General features: G+C 41.8%; 2 protein-coding genes across 2 annotated transcripts; one reads left to right on the plus strand and one right to left on the minus strand.

The window, feature by feature from the left end:
• Positions 1-5,544: 5,544 nt before the first annotated feature.
• liat1 (ligand of ATE1) lies at positions 5,545-9,400 on the plus strand. Its single transcript, XM_083779435.1, has 2 exons — positions 5,545-5,848; positions 8,228-9,400. Exons 1-2 carry the CDS (start codon positions 5,767-5,769, stop codon positions 8,704-8,706), a joined length of 561 nt encoding a protein of 186 aa, XP_083635561.1. The 5' UTR covers positions 5,545-5,766; the 3' UTR covers positions 8,707-9,400.
• Positions 9,401-13,204: 3,804 nt separating this feature from the next.
• Positions 13,205-25,496, minus strand: aifm5 (apoptosis inducing factor mitochondria associated 5; the record flags this gene model as incomplete). Its single annotated transcript, XM_083759111.1, has 19 exons — positions 13,205-13,238; positions 14,352-14,456; positions 14,654-14,729; positions 15,642-15,740; positions 15,881-15,998; positions 16,137-16,213; positions 17,383-17,446; positions 17,886-17,957; positions 18,452-18,567; positions 19,638-19,768; positions 21,082-21,173; positions 21,642-21,728; positions 21,913-22,025; positions 22,631-22,712; positions 23,529-23,573; positions 24,078-24,187; positions 24,409-24,518; positions 24,927-25,017; positions 25,478-25,496. 19 exons carry the CDS (start codon positions 25,494-25,496, stop codon positions 13,205-13,207), a joined length of 1,641 nt encoding a protein of 546 aa, XP_083615237.1.
• Between the last annotated feature and the right edge of the window lie 1,514 nt (positions 25,497-27,010).

Genomic DNA, 27,010 nt, shown 5'->3' on the forward strand with positions numbered 1-27,010 from the left:
TCCTTTGACAGAAGCCGCATGCAGCTGATGCACTCGTTGCACTCACCAGCAACTAGAATGCTGCGTCTTTAAGTGCTGCTGCGTCATGAGAGCTCTGCATAGTTTGCTTCCTCACTGTCACCTGACAGAGACAACACATGCAGAAAATTACCACGAGACCAGATCAGCTGTCTTCAGCTCCATGGCCAGTTATTTCCCCTTCCCTTTATTGTGTCGCAGTGGATTCCCTGAACCACCTGATCACACGCGGAACAGAACAGTATTTTGTGTATGTTTGCTGTAGCCTATACTGTGTGTGTGTGTGTGTGTGTGTGTGTGTGTGTGTGTGTGTGTGTGTGTGTGTGTGTGTGCTTGTATGCTTGTATAACTGTATGGTCCAAGGGATAGATAGTAATAGATAGATAGTAATAGTAATATAGATAGTAATGTATATTCCCAGATGGGGTTTTGTCAAATGACCTGGTAAGAATTGCCTAATATTATTTTCAAGTCAAAAGGAAACATGGTATAGTGAAAAGAACACGAACATCGTTTATGTTATGCAAGGGATTTGATATTGCATAACTCTCTCTGCCATGTTACGTGATCTGATTACGTTGTGTGGCTGCTTGTGAATGTTGAGCTTCATGTAGTGTACTGTACAGTATGTGTTGGCTGTGTGTGTTTGTAGAGGATGGAACGTGTAGCTGGCATTGAGTAGGGAGAAGTCATGAAGATTCCAAGGGCCTTTACAGAACCTCAAAGACCCATATAGATTATAGCACTTAATACACACACCGAAAATGCAAATGTGCAAATATACATTGCACATTTGCCTGAAGAAGACATAAAGGGTCAAAACGCTGCATTTTTTGGGGCCAATTTAATAAAGTAAGTCTACTGTGGAAGTCCAGCACCTGGCCTAAATGCAGGCAAAAGATGTGCACACAATCCTCTCTGTGGCCACTGGCCACTGTGACATGTTGTCATGGGGTCTACCATTCCCACTGAGTGGCTCTACTGGTGGTTGTTGTGATCCAGGATAAGTTTTGTCCATGGCCAGGGATCAATGTCCAGATTGTTTTCTTACCGTGTTACTGTTACTGTGTCTACCCTTCCTACTGTCACATCTACGTCAAGTCCATTGGTTCCAATCAGCATTTCAACCTTGGGGGCAAATTTCATGCATCATTTGTCACTCATTGTCACTCATTGCCTCCTACAGTTATCACAGTATTGTTACTGGAATGCTGAACAAGTGTGGAGGAAGTAATTAAGTACTGGGGCAGGAAGGACTTTGTTCTGGCTCTGACATTTGGCCTATTCTTAGCGCAGGTACTGTGTGTGGTAACTCAGTAATGATGATTACTGATGTGTACAAGAAAAATATGCCTTGTGTTAATATGAGCCATGAGGGTCCATTTTGTTAATTAAACATGTGATTTTCTGTGCATGAGTACAGGTGTGTGTGTGTGTGTGTGTGTGTGTGTGTGTGTGTGTGTGTGTGTGTGTGTGTGTGTGTGTGTGTGTGTGTGAGACAGACAGACAGACAGACAGACAGACAGACAGACAGACAGACAGAGAGCATGTGGTAGTAGTTCTGTGGGACAAGAATAAGACGGACACTCCCATGGAAAATGTTAGCGGAGGAGGATGTGACATATAGTACAGTACAACAGTATAACAGTATGACAATATAATGTGAATTCCTTGCAGCAGTGGATATAATCCCCCTTCCATGTAGCTACCGGAAGAGCACAACACCTTTTTATTTATTTTTATTTTTATTTATTTTAACTAATTTTATTCAAAGGGAAAACAAAGACATTATATGCAGTGATGATACAAACCCCTTGTTTTTATGTTTTCTCCCAAAATTATTTTTCCACCCCTCCCCACAGCCCTCTTGCCCAGTTGCCCACAAGGCCAGACAAACAACAGTATACGTCATGTATAAAAACAATGAGTTGGGAATATAATTTAAAGAAACAAAACACGCAGAATTATATTCAAAAGAAGAATTAAAAGGAAAACAAAAGAGAAGGGAAAAGGGCATAATAAAGAATATAAGACCTTAGTTAGCTCATTTAAGACCCTCACATGTGCAATGACTTCCTGTTATTGATTAGGCTATACATCCTGAACCAAATAGAAATCTGTAGGCTACCGCCAAAGCACACATGCACCACGTGTCTTCAATCAGGCGACAATGATTGTAATCTGCTCACATATGTTATTAACGGTTGCCAATAGTAATTTATCGGAGGATCCTCGAATTGTGAATTAGATTTTTTAGCAGTTTCAGAAAGGACATAATGTCTATCAACCATGATTTACCTGAGGGAGGGGACTCTGCTTTCCATTGTAAAAGTATCCTCCTGCGAGCAATTAGCGAGGCGAACGCAATAACATGAAGTTGTTTTTTGGTTAGCACTACATCCTCCTCAGGGATTCCAAAAATTGCGATTTGGGGACATGGCAGAATGGTTGTCTCCAACACCTCAGAAATAATATCAAAGAAGGACTTCCAAAATGGTAACAATTTCAGGCAAGACCAGAACATAATTATGTGGGACAGGTTTCCTGGTGATTGTGAACATCTATCACAGCTGTTCGCCACATCTGAATATATTTGAGATAATCTGGCTTCACTGTAGTGAGTTCTGTGGAGAACTTTGAACTGAATGAGGCTAAGCCTAGCACAGGTGGAGGAGGAATTAACCCTCTCTGTTGCCTGCTCCCACCACTGATCCGAAAATGTGATACCCAATTCGGCCTCCCAACCGGTTCTAATCTTTTCCAAACCCGGGTCTCTGTGAGGGATAGTCTCAGTCATGAAACAACACCTCTAGCTACATAAACTTGCTGCAGGCATAAAGAAAAGACCTCAACACCCGACCGAGTAGGTAACTGCTGGAATATTGGAGAATGAGTCTTCAAAAAGTGTCGAACCTGAAAATATCTGAACCGGTCAGATTGTGGTAGGTTAGGTTTCACACAAATCACCAAATTCTGCAAATTGGCCCTCACAAGTCTATAAATTAGTCCAATAAATTAAACCTTCTCTCCCCCAGAATCCATTTTAGCAGGTAAGAAAAGATGGTTATTGCAGATGGGTGCTGACATGGTGAGCAGTGACCAACCAAACTCCTTTCTAATCTGACCCCAGACCTTAAGTGTTGAGACTTGAGACAACAATCGGGTTAGTGCTGTATTTTGACGACACAAGAGGGATAGGACTGCACACCAACACTTCAAGTGAGGACGAAGTGCAGGAGCTAGCCTCAAGTCTACACCAGCAGCTCTCAGGGTCACTCAACCAGATAATTATTTTGTGAATGTTAGCAGCCCAGTAATAAATTAATAATACATGAAATTTGGAAGGCCCAATCCACCTTCAGCCCTCATTCTCTGCAGTAAAGACAGTCAGATTTTTGGAGTTTTACCTTAATTCCCAAATAAAGGATGAAACAATAGAGTCTATCCCTAAAGAATCTTGATCAGAATTAAGGAACTGTGGAATCATTTATTGTATTCACCGTTAGGTACAGTAAGGCCCTAGTAGTGCCTTGACTCTTGATATTATGTTGTTCTCCCCTGCATGGCCATATGCTGTTCTGATAATCTGAATAGTATGAATTGTTTTAAGTACAGCTCTGTCCTATGAATGATATAAACTCACCTCTAATCTTAGTGTACAGTATATGAGTATACTGTTCTGATCCCTGCTTTCTACCACCAACCTGTGTGTTTAACTACTTTCAACCAGGCGTCTATAATTCAGGCATGTCCTTATTGGCAAACATTTTCAGAAATGTTCAAAAATATTGATAAATATTTAGTTTGTCGCAAACGTGGGAGCTATAACATTGTGCAGACTATGTTTATGTGTTTTACTTTGGCCTCATCGTGATCAGGAAATTATCTTTAAATGTTTGCCAACATTAGAATGATTAGCAGCTACAGGCAGCAACAGCACATCACAGAGCTTATGTGGAGACAATAGAGACCATAATAATAGATGTGTTCCTCAAATGTTGGAAATTGGGAAACTAAATTAGAACCAAATGTGCATCATCATCAGCACACTCTATTGTTATGTGTTTCCGTATGTATGTGTACGTGTATGTGTACGTACGTGTCCGAGCACGGAAAGCTGCAACACGGTAACGTTTCGGACGTGGGAAGGCTCACCGGAAGCGCGTTCCTGGGCGTCTGGATGTTGTGGAGACCCCCACACGGTAACTCTGTCATTTTTCGAATGTGGGGTGGCTCGCCGGAACCGGGCCGGGCCCCTGGGCGTGTTCCTGGAGGTCTTTGACTCAAATCTCTGTTGTCCAAAGGGGTGCCCAAAACTACCAGTAGATCACAAAGAGTGTGCAGATAGACAAAGTTATACAATAAATAAACACAATTTTCAACAATGAGATAATAATTCTTTGGTGGGTGATTTGGTGAAAGTAGCTCTCAAGTCAAAATATGTGGGCACACCTGAAGCTGGTCTATTGGTCCCAAGTCCCAACCAGAAGTCCATTGCCAAGATTGTATCTGGGAACCAGAAATAGTTCACAGTGCAGGTCTCACGCTGCTCTCATTTCATCTGAAGATCATATGTACTTGCTGGTGTTAGCGTTTCATTTGGCTCTGACGACTGGAAGAATCCCTAGTGACGTTTATCAGCAGACGGATCAGCAGTATGGAAGTGGTGCTGACCTGCAGCTATGTGTTCATGCCGTGATCGTGAGCGTGTAAGCTGAGAGGTCATGACACAGATGACAGCATTGAGGACAGGTGATGACAGTGGAAATGTATGTGATGATGGTGTGTGTGTGTGTGTGTGTGTGTGTGTGTGTGTGTGTGTGTGTGTGTGTGTGTGCGTGCGTGTGTGTGTGTGTGCGTGTGTGTGGGCCTGTGGGGCGTGCCCTAACAGTACCTACAGGTCGGAACCGTCGGACCACAATGGAAACAAGTCGCCGGGACTTATCCTTTTAGCCCTAATGTCCAACTGTGTGCCACGTACTGTACATTTCGGACTAATAATCAATCAATCAATCAATTACTTGCAACGTCCACGTATACGTCCGTCCGTACCATAGTTATATGGACTTTAACACGGTTAAATCAGGACTTCGTGGCGCAACGGTAGCGCGTCTGACTCCAGATCAGAAGGTTGCGTGTTCAAATCACGTCGGGGTCATTCTTTATTTCGTACAGTATCCGACTTTCTGCTGATTCATCGTATTTACTGACTGTAGGTAGAAGTCGGTCATGCGGCACGGAATACCTACAAAATAACCACCAAGTGTGCACGAATGTAAACGTGTAAAGGGATAGGTAGAGATAATTAATCCAATGCTTGCTACTAGTCTCTAGATTGTAACAACTAACAACTGTCTCTGTCTGTCTCTCTAATATCTCAGTCAGTCAGATACATCGATCTTTTAAAAACACCCATTATCTAAGAAGTCGGCTGTGTGTGGGCGGAGTTCAGATCTTCCGTTGCTACGGAGACGCGTCACTTGCCATAAAACACGCCTCGGGTCCACGACCACAACATCCATCTCTAACACCATTTTTGTCCCGATTTAAACATCTGTGTATAACTGTATATTTCTTTGTTTTCTTTCAGAAGAAGAAAACTCAAATGTAGTTGTCAAATTAACCAGCTCAGTTAGTTGACTCGATATCAGAATCATCATCAAGATTAATTGCAATAAGCCTGTGCGAGAAGATATTTCCTCCATTGACAAAGATTACAAAGTAAACTACTTCTAGTGGCACGCGGAGATGAAAGAGAAGACGAAAAGAAAACTAACCGGTGTTTCCAAGAAGAGGGGACACTCTATTCATCAAGACATCGTGGATACAGGTTTGGTTTGAAATTGAACCTATAACTAAAATGTATTATCAATGTAGCTTGTAGCTTATAGCCTAAAGCCTACTACTTATGATTAACTTTACAATAGTGCATGGTGTCTCCTCATTATCTTTTGATTTATGTCAGGTGTGTCAGACTGTCAGTGACAGTGTGTGAGTGTTAGCCTATTTAGACTCGTAGAGATTTACGTCAGAACCGAAAAATACCTCTACGAGAGAGTCTAAATCTTAGTGAGTGTAGGCTCGTTAGACCGCTTGCATTTTGTTTTGCCGTTTGTTAACATTTCAGGTTTAAGTTTAATTCAGATTGACAAGACATAACGTGATTGTAATTATTGTATCACATGCTGCTGGCAGATGGCTTCCTCAGGTTTACTGGCAGGTGTGGGTTTACCTTCTGTGCCAACAGAAGTCTTCATCACATGTCAAGTTTCACAAAAGTTCACATTTAACTCCTCTTTACCTCTATGATCTATCTTTAATCATTTCCATGTATACTTTACGTTATTCTCACATAAAGCAACCCCATGCAATTAACAGTGTTTGATTGACAAGACAGCAATAACACACTGTTGTCACTTTACACAAAAGCAAGTATGCAAGAAAGATGTGCCACAAAACATCAACAACACTGTAGGCTACTATACAATACTTTACATTGTAACTTTGTAAGCCCTTAGGGCTTTTAGAGTTGTCCTTTTAGCATCATAATAATCATACTGTCACTGTACTATTTGCAAGCCATTAAAGTATTACTATTAAATCAGGATAGTGCAGGGTTCTCTCATAAGTTGCCTACTGTTGTGTTTCCGGAAACCAAATGATTAGGCCTTGGAGTGCCAAGGCCTAATCATTGTGAAGACTAATGTTGGGATCGATGTGTTTGCTCTGTGAGTGCATGGGAGTGCAAAATCTGTAAATTGTACATTTGTTAGACATTTTCCCTAAATTGTCTTATATAGTCAATAGTATGATAGAATAGAAATGAATAGAAATGATAAAAGGTAAAAATTGAATATGATTGTAATATGTTGATTATTTACCTTTTTGATACATTATTTCCATATGGTCTTGTTAACTCACACCTGATGCCAATCAAATGGACCTACAGGTTTTAAACGCATTCCGCAGATAAACCGGACAGGTGGGGCAGCAGGGTAAGACCTTAGATTTTGCATTTGTACATCATGTTCAGAGTAGCTACGGAGGCAGGGGATTTCGGGCTCCTGACCATGGGGCATGAGACCTTAGAGGCTTAGAATCGATAAATACATCTACAAGAGTCTAAATCTTAGGCTAGCTCAGGGGTAGAGTGACCGGATTTTCCCAGTTTGAACCTGGGCTCCCCCAGAGTTAGTGTCGAAGTGTTCTTGAGCAAGACTCTGAAGTGAACCCGTAATTGCTCCCGATGTGCAGGTTGGTGCCTTGCATGGTTTCCTCCGGCATCGGTGTGTGAATGTAATGCACAATCTATGTAAAGTGCCTTGGATAAAGGCGCTATATAAATGAACCATTTACCATTTACTATCTTGATTAAACTAAAAAGTCAACCTGAACACTGTGGATTGGAATACTTTGATCTTAATATATAATGCAGGTCAAACAAGAGGCCTTTCCTCATTGGTGAGCTTAATAACACAAATGTAAGGCATATACTGTATGAGCTGGTGACAGCATTGCATATGGGGCTTAACCATAGAGTATTAAAAGGATAGAGACTGAACTGGCGCGAAGCTCCGCCCCCTCCGCTATTCATGTCAGTGGAAGTTGCTCAGTGGCGTTTTGAAGCCGCCGGAGGGACCGTCTATTTCCGCCTTTTTGGGCGCATTTCCGCATTTGACCTCCAAAATTTGGAGGTCAAATGCGGAAGTGCAACCGAGCGCTCAATGTTAAAGCTCAGCTGCACGGGGTTTCCTCGTCATTAATCCACGGGTCCGCCTGCAGTCCTTCCTCTTACCACTAGGGCCCAGCGCTTCAACATTGGAGTGCCTAGCTGGCCCCTTGGGCTTAACAGGTCACCTGAGAAGTGTTGGTTCACCTTACTGATCTGTTACAGCTCATTAGTTACTGTAAACTAAGCCATTACACAAACTATTTTATGACATGAACTGTAGGGAGTCGTTAGTAATATATACCCTGTGTGTGTGTGTGTGTGTGTGTGTGTGTGTGTGTGTGTGTGTGTGTGTGTGTGTGTGTGTGTGTGTGTGTGTGTGTGTGTGTGTGTGTGTGTGTGTGTGTGTGTGTGTGTGTGTGTGTGTGTGTGTGTGTGTGTGCGTGCGTGCGTGCGTGTTGATAGAGAGAGGGGAGAAGCGTGAATTGAATTGATCAGAATGGATTTGAACGTGTTTGTGTTCTCTTATCGTCCATACAGAGAAACCTCAAACAGGTGCTTTTCCCCCCGACACCTCTCCTGCACTCCCGCAGCCTTCCCCCCACCGCAGTTTACCTAAAACGCAGCTGCCCAAGGTCAAAGCCTGCAGCGGGGCAGATGGACAGAGGGCCAGCGCTGGTGGCAGGAAGAGCAAAAAGCAGCAAGTCAAACGTTCAACAGCACCGTCAGCGGGGACAGGCAGTAAGACTGACAGGAAGAAGAGCACCAGCGGATCCTTACCAGAGGGGGGCAAACCAGAGCTGCTGAGCCCTCAGTCTAGGGAGACCATAAGGTGGGAGGGTGTGCTGGAGGACCCCCTTGCAGAGGAGGAGAGGCTGGAGTTGTACAGGGCTAACAGACGGCAACGCTACCTTGCCCACAGGCAGGCCATGATGGCGGAAGCCCACGAGACAGCCACAAGACAAGATGTTCCTAAAAAGGACAAAGACCATACGACCATGACTAATCTCAACCAGTAGTGTTATCTGTTTGTCTAATGGTCCTGAGACTGTGACTCTATTGGTTGTAGGTTTTGATCCTCTGGGATTTATCACGATATAGGAAACTTCGCTGGAAGGAAAATGTATCACAGATCAATTAGGAGAGGCTGCCTCTAACACCCTTTATTCTAAAATATTATATTATTGCACTGTATGTTGAGATTATAAGTGGGGTTGTGTATATAGACCGCAGCACTGATTGCCTACAGCTGGCCTACAGGGCACCACTCCATGGATTTGTCTATAGCTCCATACCTATAGCTAGGTATGTTTTAAACTGAATCAATGTACTGTTACAATGAAGTTACTGTAGATTACAATGTGCATTATACTGCAGTGCATACAATATAAATTAGAGCAGGGGTCCTCAACTAGAAATGCTGAAGGTCCACAAATAATCTTTGAATAAGACCATGGTCCAGTCTCATGCACACGCAAATAAAATTGCGGGTTGCGGGCCACGTGGGCCCCACGGGGTGGGGCTGCCCCCCTCGCCCCCACCCGGTACAGTCAAAACAAGCTTATACAAACCGGGTCCCATCCCAACCAACGAATACTGGGGTGGCAGAGTTGACAAATATTCATTATTCCAAAAAAAATCCAATTTTGTTCATTCGAATGAATGTGTGAATGTGTCACAGCTAGTGAGCCAGTCAGCGCAACATTGTCACCATGACATTACTCGGCATTGAGCGAATACAACGGATAATTCAACTTCTATTAGACACCCTAGCCCCCTTCCTCTTTGTCATAGTCCTGTCATAGTCTTCTCTTTATTATTTTTTTCCCCCTTTTTTTTTTTTGGCTTTCGCCTTTTTATTTTATATGGAGGGACAGACAGTAGGCTGACAGGAAATGGGGAGAGAGATGGGGGAGTGACATGCAGTAAAGGCCATCATGATCGGGAGTCGAACCCGTGGTCGTGGACCGCGGTCCGCCTGTTGAGGACCACTGAATTAGAGGGTGCTATGTGACAGTGTGGCTGACTATGCTATAAGTGCTAGGGAAATCTAGCAGCTTTCTGCATTGTTAATTCAATTTAAAGCAGTTTATCCTTGAATGAATAATGCTTGCTCTGTCAGGAGAATAGTACACACCCAGGCCGCCAGGAGAGTCCACTAAATCGTCCCCTAATTGTTGTCATGGTCTGTAGTCAATGGGTGAAGCAGTAGACTGCTTTGGTTACCCTGCCTGAATGGGCTTGTTTAAAAGTTAATGGAGTAGTGCTTCTTAAATATTTAGCATTTAATCTCCAAGATTAATCATTGACGAGTCCAATCAGTCTTTGTCGGTAGCTCCTGTAGGTCGATAGTGTACTGATCACATAGCCATAGGTTTAATCCAGTTCATGCTGTGGGTTGCGTGTTATCTAGGACTAGATTCTAGAATATCATTCCTCTTTCTCAGTTCTTCCATCCGGTGAAGCTGAAAATGCAACTTAAACAATTAAGTTGGAAACACAAGTAGACTTTGAAGATGTCCAACTTCCTGAAAATCAGAGGTTAGTGGACTGTAGAAGATCACTTACTGTATATCACATCGATTCTACAAATGACTGTGAATATGCAGAGCCGTGTTGAAAATGTACTTTATTCTGCATACACAGTAAAGCAATTATTTTTAGAATGGTATGACCTTACCAGGACCAGCCAGCCTTGTCATGCAAGAAAGAAGCAGTAGGCCTATGGAATAAATTAATTCCCTACTTTTATAATATCATCAATTATTCAATTTACCATTTGTATATTATGAAACACAAAGCAGTGATGGAAAAATGGGATAAAGTGTGTTTTATTCATGACATTTCCTTAAACAATGTACTGTATCATTTTCTTAATTCTATGACAAATTTGTAAAATACAATTCTAGACATACTGTATGCCTTTGTTTTGAATAATTGAAGGAATTTAACGTTTTGTGAGATCACAGGGCGACCTTGACCTTTGACCACCTACTTCTAATCAGTTCATCCTTGATGTGCCGAATGTCATAAATTCCCTCAAAGCATTCCTGAAATATCACATCCACCTGGCTGGGATGGATGGCTGGACTGATTGACAACCGAAAAACAATGCCTTTGGCCACTATAGCGGTCTACCGGCGGAGGTCTAACAAAGATAATCTTATATATCTTTTAAATAAAATAAAATAAATTATATAGTATCATGAAGTCTGGTTGTATGTGATAGAACAGATGTTAAAATAAGGTAAAAGTGGTGATCCATGAGTAGAAGTGAAGACGCTTTTGTGGGTGCGATCTATATAATGCTTTTTTAATGGACCAAGCCCCCAACCTTTTGCAGGATATTGCAGGCAAACATGATGGATCGTCATTCAATGTCATCATGACTCACGAGACCATCTACCTAATTTGGATTAAAAAACAATCATGTTTCTACAACAATCAGTGACATTTGTAGTATCTGTGGCACGCTCTATGGGTGGCAGGGAAATAGATTTTGGCGTTGCGTTGTTTTAGGCCCCTCAATGTGTGATTCAAATTCTGGATAGATTGGACATGATTGTTTTGTGGGAGGCGCCTCCCACAATCTTTGGAAGGCAATCTGCCAATCCGATTAAAATATGGAAAATCTGAATGATACAGGTAGATCACGTCACAGGGATAATGTTCTCAAATCTCGCACAAATTGAGAATTGGATAACATCTGTTCTGTTAAAACGTGTGTTTTAAAGAAAGCGTGAAATGACCTACCGGTATATGGTGTCATGATCCAAGGAATCCAGGGAAATTTGTTTTTATTGTATCACCTATGCCCTACGGTCCAAAGAGTTAAAAGCCAAAAGCGGCATCACCATGAAGCCAAATTGAATTTGGAGTGGAGGTTCTTCCTTGGCCTACTGGAAGTATGCATGCAACGTTTTATGCTAATTGGTCCAGCAGTGTCCGAGATTAGCTGTACAGAGTCAAGCAGAAGGACAGACAAAATGGACAGACTGACGGGCAAAACTACCTCTGAGATAACTAACTAACTAGCCAAGCCAACTCTACCAACAGATACAATACATGTAGCAGAGACACATAGGCCTACATACAAACTAAATACATTGCTCTCCCAACTGGACAAACAATGAATGACAGGAAAGAGATGGTGTGCCTGAGAACTTTATGGGTGAAAGAAATTTAAGAAAGAAAGAAAGAAAAACAGAAACACAGAACTATAAGCTTTCACATCGACATGGTACATGGCACATATTATTACTCTGTTGACGTCACGGTTTCCTTTGTTTCACTTTGTGGTGTTACAAGAAAAACCTATGGCAAGTCCACAAAATTATTTCATAGAGTAGTTTCCTGGTGTCACCATAAGATTGAACTCATAGGCCTCCAATTACTTCGCATATCGTAGTACAGTATGTTTAAGGGAGGTGGGAGCTTACAGAGAGACAAGCAGAGCTTGTGAATAATACAGTACATAATAAATTGAGACATAATTAAGGGAGACGTCACAGGGAGAAGAAGATGGAAATGAATGGTGGGGTGGAAAGATATCTGTCAGATAAGGATGGTACAGGGGGAGAGGAGGAAAACAGCATTTATTTTGTGAATGTTTTGTTCTAGTCTGTTTGTGTGCTGTTTTTGTCCCAGGCCTATTTTCTACACACGTCGACGTGCTTTGTTCCCGTTGCCTGTTTCATCATCTCTGCCTCAAAGAGCTCAACACTCCCCCTGTGTTCTACTAATCCGACTCCCAACCCTCTGTTTGAGTAAAGGACAGTGCCACAAGGATCACTTAGGACACTATTTTTTCAACAGACTTCCAGCCCAAATCCAAGTAAAGTCTCCTTCGATCACTGTTTTACATTGACATTCAACACCTTTTGAGTAAGTGTTTCTTCCAGTGGTTCACAACGTATTTGTCACATACCCGTACAAAATACTTTTAACAGGTAAATGTTGTCTTATTTAATATACTGGGATCTTGGTCGAGGCAAAATTGAGTGGAGAACAAATAGTGGGGTACTTGTTATCAAAAACTTCAGTGTGAAGACACAGATCCATAGATTAAAGATAAATGTAATTCAAATCAAATGAAAAAGAAAACTAACAAAAAACATGGATGGGCCAAAAAGCTCTGCTTAGCTGAGGTATCTGTTGTTTGAGGTCCCGACATGGACATCCAATCCCCCCACCCTAAAACCTACCCAGCCCAAGCCACTTGCAGTGAACGTGGTTCCCTCTCTTACACACTTGTGGCATACAGTAATAACCGTGGTATATCCTCCATAGCATAGTCCAGTACTGTAAACCTGAGCCTCACGACAAAACGTGTGGCGTTGTATACGTCGCTTGCCATGTATACATGAAACCCATCTTTCCCAGGTCCAGGAACCATTTTGGTGACAGAGCTTAATGAGGTGGCAAGAATGAGGGACAGACAGAGGACATTCTTAGAGTATGTCGACGATGTTGTACAGTACTGCACTGATGATCCAGCACAGTGGATGGAGGGATGGTTCAAGACATCTTCAGCCAGCTAAGGTCATCAGATCTGGGAGCAAGGAGAAGAACAGTGAATATTGCGGTTAGCCAAGCTCTCATTCTGTCTAAAATACTGTTAGCTAGCCTGCCTTGTAGGCTGCATATCTTTTACCCTGTCTGCGGCGTTATGTGGTAGGGTATCGTAATATGTAGGTAATATGTATAGTGGGAATATGCATGCACAGTTTCACCGCAATCGGACGCTGCGTTGAGGAGTTGTGGCGATTTGTACAAAATGGGTACAAAGCGGGCTACTCCTGAAAACTTTAGAAGCCAATCGTAGCCAATCAGGATGGATTATGAGAAATCAAACAAACCCATCTTGATCACATGACTATGGAGAGCATAAAATCTTTAGGAGTAATATTAGAAAATGTGTTTTACATATGTCTTCATCCTGGTGGTGCTATAAAGAGCAGATGTGAAAATTTCCAGGCAAAGGTTTGTCCTTGGCCTCTAGGGAGTGTGCATACAAAGTTTTACAGGTACAGTTAGAGGTAAAAACACTAATCGGCCAGTTATAGCGCCACCATGAGGCTGAGTTGAAAATGTTCCAGTGGCATTTCTTCCTCGGCCTAGTGGGAATGTGCGTGCACAATTTCATGGAAATCACACGATGTGTTCATGATTTGCAGCATTTTGTTTCAAACTGAGCACTCCTGCGAACTTTGGAAGCCAATATTAGCCAATCAGGATGGAGTCTGAAAAATCTGAAAGACCTGTTTCGTTGAATGGCTCTAGTCTAGAGAGACTGTGTACCAATGTGCGTGATGTTTGGACAACATCTGTAGGTGTACTGTCTAAAAAATTGTTTTGCACAAAGCGGCCTCCTAGTGGCGCTATAAGAGGCCAATGTGAAAACATTGGGGCAGAGGTTCAGCTGTGGCATTCAGGGAGTGTGTGTACAGAGTATAGAGAGATTAGCTGAGAGATTAGCTGTCCACAGACGGACGGACAAAATAATTGCATAATAATTTAAGCAATTATTATTGAGCTTCTAGATCTGATATTTGTGGCACTAAAGATTAGAAATTCAGCATAAGGAGTGCAAAGTCTATAGAGAGCCATGTGAGGTTATGATGAAAAGACAAAGGAAGGTCAGAAGCAGAAGGAGACAACCTACTCAGCTTCTTTCTTTGTGATGGTCTTCCCTGCTGAAAACCTCTCTGCTACGGCTGCTGTAGCAGGGTCAAAGTTCAGGCTTGCTGCTGCAGTCACCTCATCATCCCTATGGGTCAAACAAGAATTACTGACTTCACGTCCCTTCCTCCCAAAACTCCCAAAAGTAGAACAAAATCTAATAAATCAACAGAAACCAAAAAAGTTATTATGCAAAATGTTTAAGTCCATACTGTGAAAGGTGCTGTGTGACTTAGTTACACAGAGTTTATGTTGAAAATAGCAGCTGCTTGTCCTATAACTCACTTGATATAGAGAGCGAGGAACTTCATATCGTCGACATTGCCTTTCATCACAACCTCAGTGTATCCGCTCGAAGAGCCTAGAAGAGAAACACCAGATCTTTACATATTGCAAAAAAGAATAATCTAATAGTCTCTTGTATCTGTAATCGTTTGTTCTCCTCCTCCTTTTGTGCATTGATCCCAATTTAGTATTATGCCAATTCCCAGATTTCTATTCAGGATCTCCTCGGTGGTCAGTAGAAACACACTGAGGACACTATTTGGAGCACTCATCCAATGTAATTTCGACCATGGTACTTTAGCACCACAAAGGCATTAAAAACAAAGCTTCAGAGATCAGACCTGTCAAAACAAACTGGTCAGGCTTACTACTACCACTTGGCCTCACAACAATAACTCACCTAACCCCTGCTCATTATGCTCAGGTGGGATGGCTCAGGGTAGAGGGCAGAGTAAAGCAACTTGCAATGGGCCTGGTCTTCAAGATACGCAAAGAATCAGGGATACTGTACCTGCCAGACTAACTTCAATAGCGTAAAAGACACACACAGAAACACCACCAGAGGGAGCTCAACTGATCTCACTCAACCCAGATTCGGCACAAACATGGGTCCAAATTCGTTCTACTGCTATGCCACCAAAATGTGGAATGCCCGTCTTCCAACAAAAGAGTGACTTCTTACCCTCCTTCAAAACTGCCATAAAAGAGCAATTTGTAGTCCTAGAAAAGCCCTCTAAGCTTAGCACCTAAAAAGACTCACTCCCCGCACCCTCAAATGTTTACTGTACATACAGGGTTTCACATCCACAAGGAGGCAAACGTGACTAATTGTGTTCATTCCGGATGTGCTCAATTTGTTCAAACCCATAGTATTTGTGGTGGTGGTGGGCAGGAACTTAATCCTGCATGCACCATTCAGACGCCTCCCATCTTATCATACCTACTTTATCCTATCTTATCTTTTTGTGTGTACTGGGAGGTTACCCACCTGCGTATCGGATGGTGTTTCCCAGTAGGATGGTCCAGTAGAAAGGAATAGAGTTGAGTTCAGTTGCTTTATCCAGCATGTTCAGTGCTGCTATCCTCCCTTACCAACAGTAAGAATGGAAAGAAGGGAAAAGGATGTTTTCTTGGGCTTTATGTTGTATAAAACCAACAAATGTGTATGATAGTAGGGAAAACTGCAGTTGCTTGTAATGACAGAGATCAGGAGGAGTTCATAGTTACCGTGTGCTTGGGCCATCTGCCAATGTCCAACAGAGACCCTCTGGTCCTTAGCCATAGCCAGGGGGAAGGTAGCTACGTCGCCCCCACAGAACACCCCAGGAACATTGGTACGCATGAACTGTAGGAGTGTAGTTCAGATAAAACCATAGAAAGTCTGTGATAAACTTATAGTTAGTTTGTTTTTCCTTTCCTGTTAGAATGCACATAATGGAGAGTGTAATAGTAAAACGTGATTCAAAGACGGGGGCATACATACCTTATCAACTATAACTGAATTCTTTGCGTCCATTTTTATTTTACTATTCCGCAGAAACTCTGAGTTAGGGATGACACCTGGGGAGGGAGACAATGGGAAGATGGGGGATTAAGAGAAATAAATCCAAAGAATTGTTACTTTTTCTGCTCCTCTCCATAATTTGTCATCTACTCTATATTTCATTCATATATTCATCCCTACTCTAATTATTCTTCTTAGTAACAGTAGGCTAATAAATATAATAATCTAAAATTTGTAACAAGCCTAGTCCTTATCCATTTTGTTGTCTTTTATGTTAAATGTTTTATGTTGTCAGTTTGTAAATGTACAGTATGTCAGTGGTTAATTGTTAGCTTGAACTAGTGATTCCTTGTATGTTCCTATTGTATTAGTAATACGATAGTGTAATATCTTTACTCTTATTTCATAATTAATTGCTAGTCTTCTTGTGCTCCATTGTATGATCCCTTTCTTTAGTTAATACATGCCGTGTGTTTGATCTTCCCTGTCTCTGTCCTGCGCTTTTAACACCTCTGGACTCACCTCTGTAACATATAAAGGGTTTAAGTGGGATAAGCGCTTAAGCCACCCCCTATTTTTCCGACCCGCGGTCCGCAGTGAGCTGTTCTCACATTTCTTTTATAACAAGAATATACAGTATCGTCCATCGGCGATTTTGGGCCAGACGATGGGCTATAGGGAAAAAATGGCATATCGCCCAACCTTAATGCTGAGGCCATGGAGGGCGGCCCCAGCTGCTACTGTGTGACTGTTTTGTGAAGAATTAATCCATTTCAACTCACTGTAATAGTAGTGTAATATGTTATTTGGTGTCATGTATTTTTGTGATTTTGTTTAAACCGAATTTGTGTTATTTGTGATGTTATGTCTGTTTGTATTATTCTGTTTATGTCAAGACAGTCCAGTTAGTCTTTTGTCAGTCAACAAGGAAGCCAATCCATCTTGTATTGTAAATGATGATGCAGGATTTTTAATTTAAAGTTTTTAATCTTGTGTTAAACGTCCAGTAGAACGCCCAGTAAAATGAACAAATCAAACCACACTGATATGGCCTCACTCAGTCATTCATTGAAGTGTGTAACAAAATAAATAATTACATTTTCCTATATAAATATTCCAACCAAATCATCAGTACCATGGAGTTTCTGAAATAGAGTTGCAACTAAGGCAATGAGACAAAAATGGAATATGTATTTTTTACAGGTGCTGTGTTACTTGCACTTACCAATTCCGACAATCAAAACATCAGCCGGAACAACTGCCCCGCTTTTTAGCTCAATCTCTTTTACCTTCAGAGAGGGAGAACAGAGAATATTCAAAAGTTCCATCATTTTACATGGCTCCTCAGAGGCAACCATGATCTAGAAGTCTGTGTGTGTTTGTCTATGTATCTTTCTGTGTGCAAATCTAATCTAACAAACCACTGGGCCGATCTATGTAATATGCATTTTACACTTCCACTCGGCCACAGAAGGACCTATACTAATTTCATTCACGTTTTATACTTTTTGAACCATTTAATTTATAATGGAAGTCAAAGGGGCTAGGATCGTGCTGAAACCTTGCTCAAATTTGGAGTCATACAAGATGTGTCATAGACGACTGATGTCAAAGGCTGGCCACATCAAGTCAAGTCTGAGATCCACGTTGGAGTCACACGCATGTCGATTCAGAGAACCACGAGATCACAAATAGCACTTTCACAGTCTGCATGTTTGAACAGTTTACCGTGCCATATTCTTCTCTAATCTCTTTCACGCTGTCGTTCATGTAGAATTTTACGCCTTTCTTTTCCAGTGCCTGGAGAAACAATGCAGTGGCGGTTAAAAAGGCTCACCAGCAAACAACAACAAGCCAGAAACCAAAACTGAGGTAAAGTTAAAGCAAGAGTCTAAAAGCCCTGCTAGGCAGTGCTACTAGCAGTAGCAGCCATAGAGGCCATGCTGCCACCCTGTTTGCCAAAGGGTGGCACCTTATGAAAGGCCAAGGGGTCACCAAAATCAGTAGGGTTCATCCTTTGGGGTTCATTAAGCTGCACAGAAATACACAGCAATCTAGCCAGTAGTTTTTTATATGTGTTGTTTAGGATATACAGTATGGACGGACGGACGCACGGATGGGTGGACTGGACTGACCGACACGGCCATCATTAGAGGCTGTCCACTAGCAAGGTTAGAATACAGAATCTTTTTACATACTATCGTCTGTTATTTCACCTCCAGAGTGGAATGGAATAGTAGAAGAAGGAACATTTAGTTACAGAGTTACAAAAGAAAGTGCAGATTGTCTCTCACCCTTACGATGAACCTGCCAATTTCGGGGCCCAGGGTCTTCTGGTAGGGCGCTTCACTGCTGTTTATCACTGTGATGCTGCTGGCTTTGTCTATCATATAAGATGTCACCTCCATGCCTGAAACAACAAGACAAATGTGCTGTCTAGGACGGACGGGATGCTGCTGCATGTAAAGGATTGACCGTAATAAACTATTCATTTATGGAGTGGAGTTTCCCAGTTTGAGTGCTTTGTATTAGCTTGTATTCCCAAGGTTCTTCTTTTTCCTAGCTTGTTTGTTCATAAACCTGATTATCCGGTCGCTATTTATCAATGCAGTGCCATGGTTCTGTGGCTACGAAGCCAGAAAATGCAGTGTCCAGCCGCACAGACTGGGGTCGAGTCCTAGGTTTCTGAGCTTGGTGTCAAGTCTGGAGAGGGCAGTGTGTAGTGTTGTGGCTATGGCGTGGTGGAGTGGTCTATGGATCTGTTTTGTCAGTAGGGAAATTGGTGGGGGTCTACTAGGGTGGGTTACAACTTGCTGTTGATGAGCTCTTTGATATGCTTCTCAAAGCATTTGCTCACTATGGGGATGAGTTCTACGGGTCACCACTCACCAATCAATTAGACCAGTTACCTTGCTTTTTTGCCATTGGAATTATTGTTGCTGATTTGAAACATGAAGGTACTTTACCTTCAACGTATTGGAAAATGTTGACGTGATAAAGGTTTGTACAATGTATGAATCAGGCAAGAGTTTTCTTTTCTGCAGCTACAGCAGTGTGCTCGCTTCACACTGAGACCCTTTTACTTGGCATCAGAGTTGCTTATGTCTGGCACCTTTTTGTAGCGTCTTGAAAATGTTTCTACAGGTTCTACTGTGCAGAACCGACTCAATGCATAGAGTACCACACAGGCACACACTTATGCCTAGCCCTTGTTCATAGTTCTACTCCCTCATACAAAGTGTCACACGCCAAAAACTCTACAAGCTAACTTGCGATGTTACTAACTTGTACATTGGCTATTTTTGACATGTGACTCTATATCATGCCTATATCGTGACACCGGTCGAACCATGAAATCAAAACTTCTAATCTCCTAACCTTCTAAGTTTCTCTCACCCACTCGCTCTAATTCCCCATATACAATCTAAAAATGCAGAGATGATTTGGAAAATAAAATGCAGAATGCAGGAATTACATTACCAATAAAAGAGCCACCCACAACAACAATGTGACGCCCCATGCAGCTTGCATGGATCTGCCTGGCGTTCTGTGGCGTCTCCAGCATCATAACGTTCTCCAGCTCCATTCCAGGGATGTCCAGAGGCTTGGCTCTATAACCAACAAAAACAGAATGAGGCACTGTCCCAACAAGCCGTGCCATGTTCAATGCACTGTGCTAATGCAAACATTGCCAAATTTGTTACTCGTGTAAGTAGAGTGCTCAACGACTATTTTAGCAACATTTTAATTGAACCGTCTTAATTGAACAGTCTAATTGAACAGTCTTATGTTAAACAAATTATCAATATGTATCTCCATGTAACTGGCATAAGTGCTGTTGGCTGTGGTACTGCACTTGGGTATGTGCATCTGTGTGTATGATGCGAACATGTTTAACGCATGTACTATTGTGGCAAACCAGGGGAAACAGCCAGGCCTATTCCCCACAGAAGGAGGCTGGGGGAGGTGATAGAGGGAGTATATCACCCTGTACAGGTATTGCAGCCAATGGGAGCCTGGACATGGACGCACCTGCAGCCAGTAAGGCAATCAACAGAAGCTTTTAAATAGCCGACGCCCAAGCTACCTGGTGAGTCACTAATGGAGGAGTGAGGAAGCAGGAATCACTCTGTTCATGAGGAGGCTGGTATGAGGGATATCTCATAAGTGAGTACAAGATTTAACTCAAACCTTTGAACCCACTTGGATGTGCTGTGCGTGTAATTGTGGCTCACCTGGTCTCGTTCTCTCTCCCTCCCTCCTAGGCCGACTGAACTCCACAAGGGAGAGCATACAGCACTGTCCCCCACCTGAATACATTAGTTACTAGCTCTCTCTCTGCTCTGCCCACAGGACTGTGCATAAACGCCCAAGCCCCTGACAGGAGGAACCCTAAATTGACGTTTTGCCATGTTTTCCCCTAACAAGTTAATAAAAGACAATTTAAGTTACATGTTGAATCTGACTCTGAGCCTCTTATTTTATTGTGAATCTTGCCTATTCTCCCCTGGGTTGCCACACTATACAGTAACGGTACATGTTGTTTTCCCTCGACTTAAATCCAATGCAATCCAGAACTAATTTGAATGAATAAAAGGTTATTTGAACCAATCTGTATGGTAGAGAATGTTCATACAATATAATGACAGAACACATCTGCAGTGGTTGTTAGAGGTCTCCCTACTCTACTAAATGTAGACCCACTGACTAGACTGTCAAGTAGAACACCTACTGGTTGACAAGCAGTACTGCCTGAAGATCATAAACTCTTATCTCCCCTGGCCAAGTGGGGGTTGTCTCTTAGATCAGCAGCACACATCTGTATTATTTTTGCTTTGAAAGCAGGTTATGGATTGCAGATTTATACTTTTTTTGTACAAGCAACATATTTCTACATGAATGAAAGTGTATACAAGTAGTTTACCTGGAACCAGTGGAGACGAGGAGTTGGTCATAGTTCTGTACTGTACTGTCATCAAATGTTACCGTCTTCTTGTCTGTGTCCAATGACATGGCCTGCCGTCATGGAAAATAATTGTCACACTGTTTTGGACTTTTTATGTTATTTATATTCTGTACAATGAATGTGCTAATGTCATGTGTGCTATTTATATTGTGGAGTACATATGGTATAACCTTGTCTATTTTTGTTACATACTGGTACTGTGCCTACATGTAAATTCATATATCCAGTCGTGGTCCAAGTTTTATGTAATGCCAATAAGTCAAATGATCAATACTATTTAGTCAGATGATCAAATCCGTAGAAGGTTCAACAACTGGATATTACTTGTTGTGAGCTTAAAGGGAAAGATTTACGATACGATAATTACCCGATATTACAACATCTAAAATCCCATCCTAGTATATCGCAGTATCAATATGATATTGATAATATAGTCCTAATATGAATGTATGCTCTCAATGTGTTGATTTGACATTGCCTTGATAAGTCTCTTCAAGGCTGTGTGGAGAATCACTCACCTCTTTCCTGAGCCACACCTCAATGTCATACTGGTGGAAGAACTCCCTGTTTCTGAGAAGAATAGTGTCATTCTCCACATTCATTACCTGGAGGCAAAAATAAATTAGATCGTTTTTTGTGTTTTCTGATGTGACCAATACTTTTGTCTTCTCCTTAGATCCATATTCCATCCACAATCCATTTTACTAGATACAGTAAACGCACAGTCTGCACCATGGCTATAAGAATGACGCCCTGACCCGCCAGTTGCTAAATACTAGCTCACAGTACCTTGCTGAGTCGAGTCTTGTCATAAGGCAGCAGGTCGTCTCTGGTGACCATGATAATTCTGCCACCATAGCGTTCCTGTCGCAAGGTCTCAGCACACACCAAAGATGCAGCCCCTACGCTTACAGAGAGAACACACAGCATCACTCACATACACGCTGGAAGAGTGTCAGCTGTATGAAAACAACACATCTGCGCGCACATAGGAGGCCTTTGTTATGTTTCACCAAACAGGCCTCAACCCTCAGGGGGGCCTCCAAGCTCTGATTGACCGTCAACTGTCAGTCAACCCCCTGCCATCCTTGGCCCTCTCTCTCTCGCTGCCTTGCTCTCTCCCACGATGTTAAGTTACGCCTATTTCCTGTTAATAACCTGGGTAAAATGTGCAGCATTGGGAGGTAAAGGGGAGGCACTTTATTGTGAAGGGACGACAGGATGAGCATATATGTTGTTGCTGCGTAATTGTCGAGTGTAATGGCTGCGCGGGATATTGAACAGTCAAAACAATTCGTATCAATACACCTGTATCAACAGAATAAGTGTCATATGGGTGTCTCATATTTGGTCTTGAAACGGGCCTCCAGATTCCTAAGGCTGCTGCAGTGCACATACTGTATACATGCATGCTGAAGTGATGTGATGTGTGGGTACTGTATGTGTATGCAGGTGCCAACAAAACACTCACATGCGCACACAAACAGTAACACATGTCCATGCTCACCTCCACCAAGTAGCAGAATGGTGTGAATAAGTCCTGGTACTCGGGCTCCCATGCTCTTTGTTCTTTTAGCTTGTCTTATTGTCTGAATGAGGTACAGAAGAAAATATAGTGGCATTATTTCCTTAATTTATAAGCTGTAGTAGACAGGCTTTAGGCCTCTGTTTAATCCGTACCTTTTATGTCCTAGTCCTACCCTCTCCTGCATGAGAGATTTCTACCTAAGCCAGAGACAGTCACCACTTGTGCAGGGGAAATATTTCACTTATGATCTTCTGGCAGCCCTACCCTACGTGACACCAGGGTGTCAGGTAGGGCTTTTTATTTTTTTATGGAGGGACAGACAGTAGGCTGACGGGAAATGGGGAGGGAGATGGGGTAAGGGCTGTCGGGATCGGGAGTCGAACCCGTGGCACACTGCCAGACTGGGTTACCAGCCAAGGTACCTGGACCATTGAGCCACGGCCCAGGCCGTCTCTCTGCTCTTCTATTGAGACATTTAGATTGTGTCAAAAGTCATGTCTCACCTAGACACTGGATCTGTCACGAAATGTCAAGATTCAATTTGTCCCCTGAGCGCAGGCAGGCTCTATTAGCTCAATGGTAAACATGTCAGCACTTGCACAGGAAATGGTCTACCATAAGAAGACATTTCATTCATTAAAATAAGTTCTGGATTGCATCACACAGTATTTAAGAACATTTGTCGTTCATCGTTCAATTCATAGAGTGCAATGCAATATAGCAGAGATGAACACCAATATGCCTTTGGAAACTAACAACTCTATATAAATCACTCCCAATATTTAAAACAGTTTGAAATAACATCATTAGTTCATGCTATGATCATGATTTAGCAATAAAAATTATGACTTATAAATAAATAAATAAATACACTGACCTTTTTGTTTATGGACACATAGACTTTGTTGTTTTCAACTTTGACCTAGAAAAGATAAGTAAAGTGTCTGTAAGTTGAATACATTTTATCTGTCTGCTTGTCAAATGGTATACCTCCTGGGTCTATTTCTTATACCCTGTCGGAGTTAAATTAACAACTTTCAACAAAATTAGCAAATAGAAATTAGAAGAGAACAGTGATTAGAATAGAATAGATCAAATAGCCGATCTACAGGCTTGTAGATTGTCTAGTTTTGTTGCGTGACACCGTTGTACAACAAAGTATACAGTAAGTGGTTTCATACATTGAGGATTTAACTGTTTCTGTCAGTCCGTCTGTGTCTGTTACTGCCTATCTTGTCTTTTGCCGTCCTCTGTCCAACCAGTATCAGTAAGTGCAGCCTACCTTATGACAGGGTAGACAGGGTACCTTATGACAGGGTAGACAGGGTACCTTATGACAGGGTAGACAGGGTACCTTATGACAGGGTAGACAGGGTACCTTATGACAGGGTAGACAGGGTACCTTATGACAGGGTAGACAGTGTACCTTATGACAGGGTAGACAGTCCATTCCAGGGAACTCTTCCAGATCTCCAGTGTGAACGTTGAAGCAGGCACCATGCCATGGACAACGTACTCTATGCCCAGTAAGGACCCCTGCACGCACGCACACACACACACACACACACACACACACACACACACACACACACACACACATAGAAGTTCTACAAGCATCGCAGATCTACAAAAATATCATTTGGCAAAATGCTGTAAAATGGCCAATTTTGGAATGGCCGTTTTTGGCATGGGACACCATCGCACAACTATGTCAGGCTTTAAACTCTCATTTATCCCTTTTAGTTTCGATATTTTACCTTTGCTGAGTGGAGCGCCATAGTGTGTACACAGGTTGCCGAGGGCGCTGTATTTGCCTTCACTTCGCGTTAGCAGTATATTATGACGTCCTACCTCAACCTCCATCATCCTTTGAAAAACACATGCACGCACGCATACACACACACACACACACACACACACACACACACACACACACACACACACACACACACACACACACCACTTTTAGTTCTGGGAACTCTTAAACAAGGCCCAAGGACGGTCATAAAACTGTGCACATTTTCTGTCCATGTAACTGGCTGTGAGTCATAGTAACTGCTGTTGGGTGTGGTGTACTCTGTACTGCACTTGATGCATTTTGATGCCCATAAAGACATCGACTGTACAGGCGCACACAGAGTGCTTGATGTGTAATATATCATCTATGTTTTAGGGAGTTTTTACCGCTATTCATCTTCTTATTTCTTCTCCTATTACAATTCTATCTACATCCCAATCTATCCCTAGCCTTCCTTCCTCCCTCCCTCATCCTTACTGTCCATCCAGTAGATCAGATTCCAGACACACCAGTCCTGTCACTTCCTCTGATGGCTCCTCTGGGTCACTGTCTGGTCCTTCTCCATGGTCTGTTGGTAGAATAACAAAACAAAAATGATATCTGAAAACAGAAATGCATGTTTACACTAGGCCTGGGTATTGCCAACAACCTCACGATCCATACATATCACGATACAGAGGCCACGCTACGATATACTATGCGTTGACTTGAATAATCACCGTGTGTGTCCTACTAAATTTACTTTTGCAGAGTCCCAGACCACAGATTGTTTTGACAAATAAATGTATAATGTCAATTTGTCAGAAATATTAAAGTCCACTGCTGCAATGCAAACACATGTAATCATATATATCATCGTATATTGTAACTGTCAGAAAAAGTGAATCGTCAGATTGTATTGTTTAAACTAGTTTATGACAGTAAACGTTTCAATAAACAGGGGTTAAAGAAATACTTTAAGACTAAGTTGGGTACAATAAGGCATTTTCACTACTTTGTTTTTCATAATAAGAAATATGTATACTCACGTGGTTTATCACCAGACATTCTGCCAAACAAAAATAAAACAAATATATTCAGAAATTCTCTAAAAACATGAAGTAGTAGAGTAGTTCAGTTATATACTACTTTGGAATATTTTATCCTTTGAGCTGGACAACAGTCAGTCTTGATTCTATTCCAGTAATCAGATAACTGTGCCTATCGCAATGGCACAGGAGTCCCTTTCCCTGACAACCAAGTTAAGTCCAGTCTCCATCCCTCTGCGTCCAGAAAAACTTTAATCCACCACAATAAACATATCTACTCCACAGACAAGTATAAATGAAATAATTCTGTGATGGCTAAACTAAGTGACCTTTTTGGTCTGATTCCGGTGTTTGTGGTCCATGTAGTCCCTGTCATTGTTCTAGAAAAAGCAATGTTTTTTGTGTTTCACAACGGCCTGTAGTCTATAGAGAAAGGCTGACGATGCAACGGTCTTCAACAATGAATGGACGCAGTGTGGAAGTCTGACAATGCACAAGTGACATGAAACTGGAATATTAGGCCCAGATCATTCATTCAAAGAATCAAAAACTGTCCAAATTATAATAAACTGACAGTTAAGTGTATTGTTTTCCTATTTAACCTGAGTGACACATACAGTATATGGCCTTGCTCAATCACAACCATATGGTACCCCTTATATAACCTTATGTATAATACTAAACACACAATCACCAAATGTTGCACAATGGGTTATTTATATAGACCATAACCCACTTTTGCCTACTCAAATTGTGGCAGTGGGATTTAAAACAAATATATTTTCTGTTATGGTGACCACTCTGCTGACACAGTGACACTTTGCGAGCAAGCCAGTGACTTTTAAGAAAGTCCTGCATTACAGATTTTACATGAGTAAAAGTACAAAAGTATTGGCATCAAAACATACTTAGTATGAAAACTAAAAGTACTCATTGTGCAGAATGTTCCATTTTATATGTTTTTATTTTCATACAATTTGTCAAAATCTTTCAAAAATAGATTTTATTTTAATCATTGTAACCATTGCAGACCCTCCATGGAGCAATAGCTGTAATATCTGTCTGCGGATAGACAATACATAATGGGGAATACATAGGGGAAGAGGGGGGAGAGAGGTAAAAGAGAGGGAAAACGCAAGGCTCGTGAGTTCAAATCCCGGCTGGGACAGATTGACCAAACTGAATCTGGTGGCGTTTGGGTTGAAATCAACAGGCAATCAAGGAAAACCCAATGTTGGCCAGATCAGGAATAAGGAAGACAAAATGTCCAAGCTTCCTTGGTACTCTATGTGTATGCACTTTACCGGAATTGTACATGACATGCAATTTAGGCATTTTATAGGAAAATATGCCCAAATTTGCATATCTTTCCAGAATGAAAATCTGAAAAAGCCAGAGTCAACATTCTTATTTCATTGTGTTTACACGTTGGATTCAAAGGTTTTAAACGAGGCAATATTCAATATCACTCCATAAATATGACAATACTGTGAGCAGGCATAAAAGTAATTATTTTCTTTGTTTTACCTTTTA

This window comes from Protomyctophum parallelum (assembly GCF_964188405.1).
Source record: "Protomyctophum parallelum genome assembly, chromosome: 1".
NCBI lineage: Eukaryota > Metazoa > Chordata > Actinopteri > Myctophiformes > Myctophidae > Protomyctophum > Protomyctophum parallelum.

What these genes read in the sequence shown, in the direction of transcription:
- liat1 (XM_083779435.1), top strand. Translation starts at nt 5,767, where the DNA reads ATGAAAGAGAAGACGAAAAGAAAACTAACCGGTGTTTCCAAGAAGAGG. An exon ending in TCAAGACATCGTGGATACAG is followed by an intron (nt 5,849 to 8,227) that starts GTTTGGTTTGAA and finishes TCGTCCATACAG; the next exon opens with AGAAACCTCAAACAGGTGCT.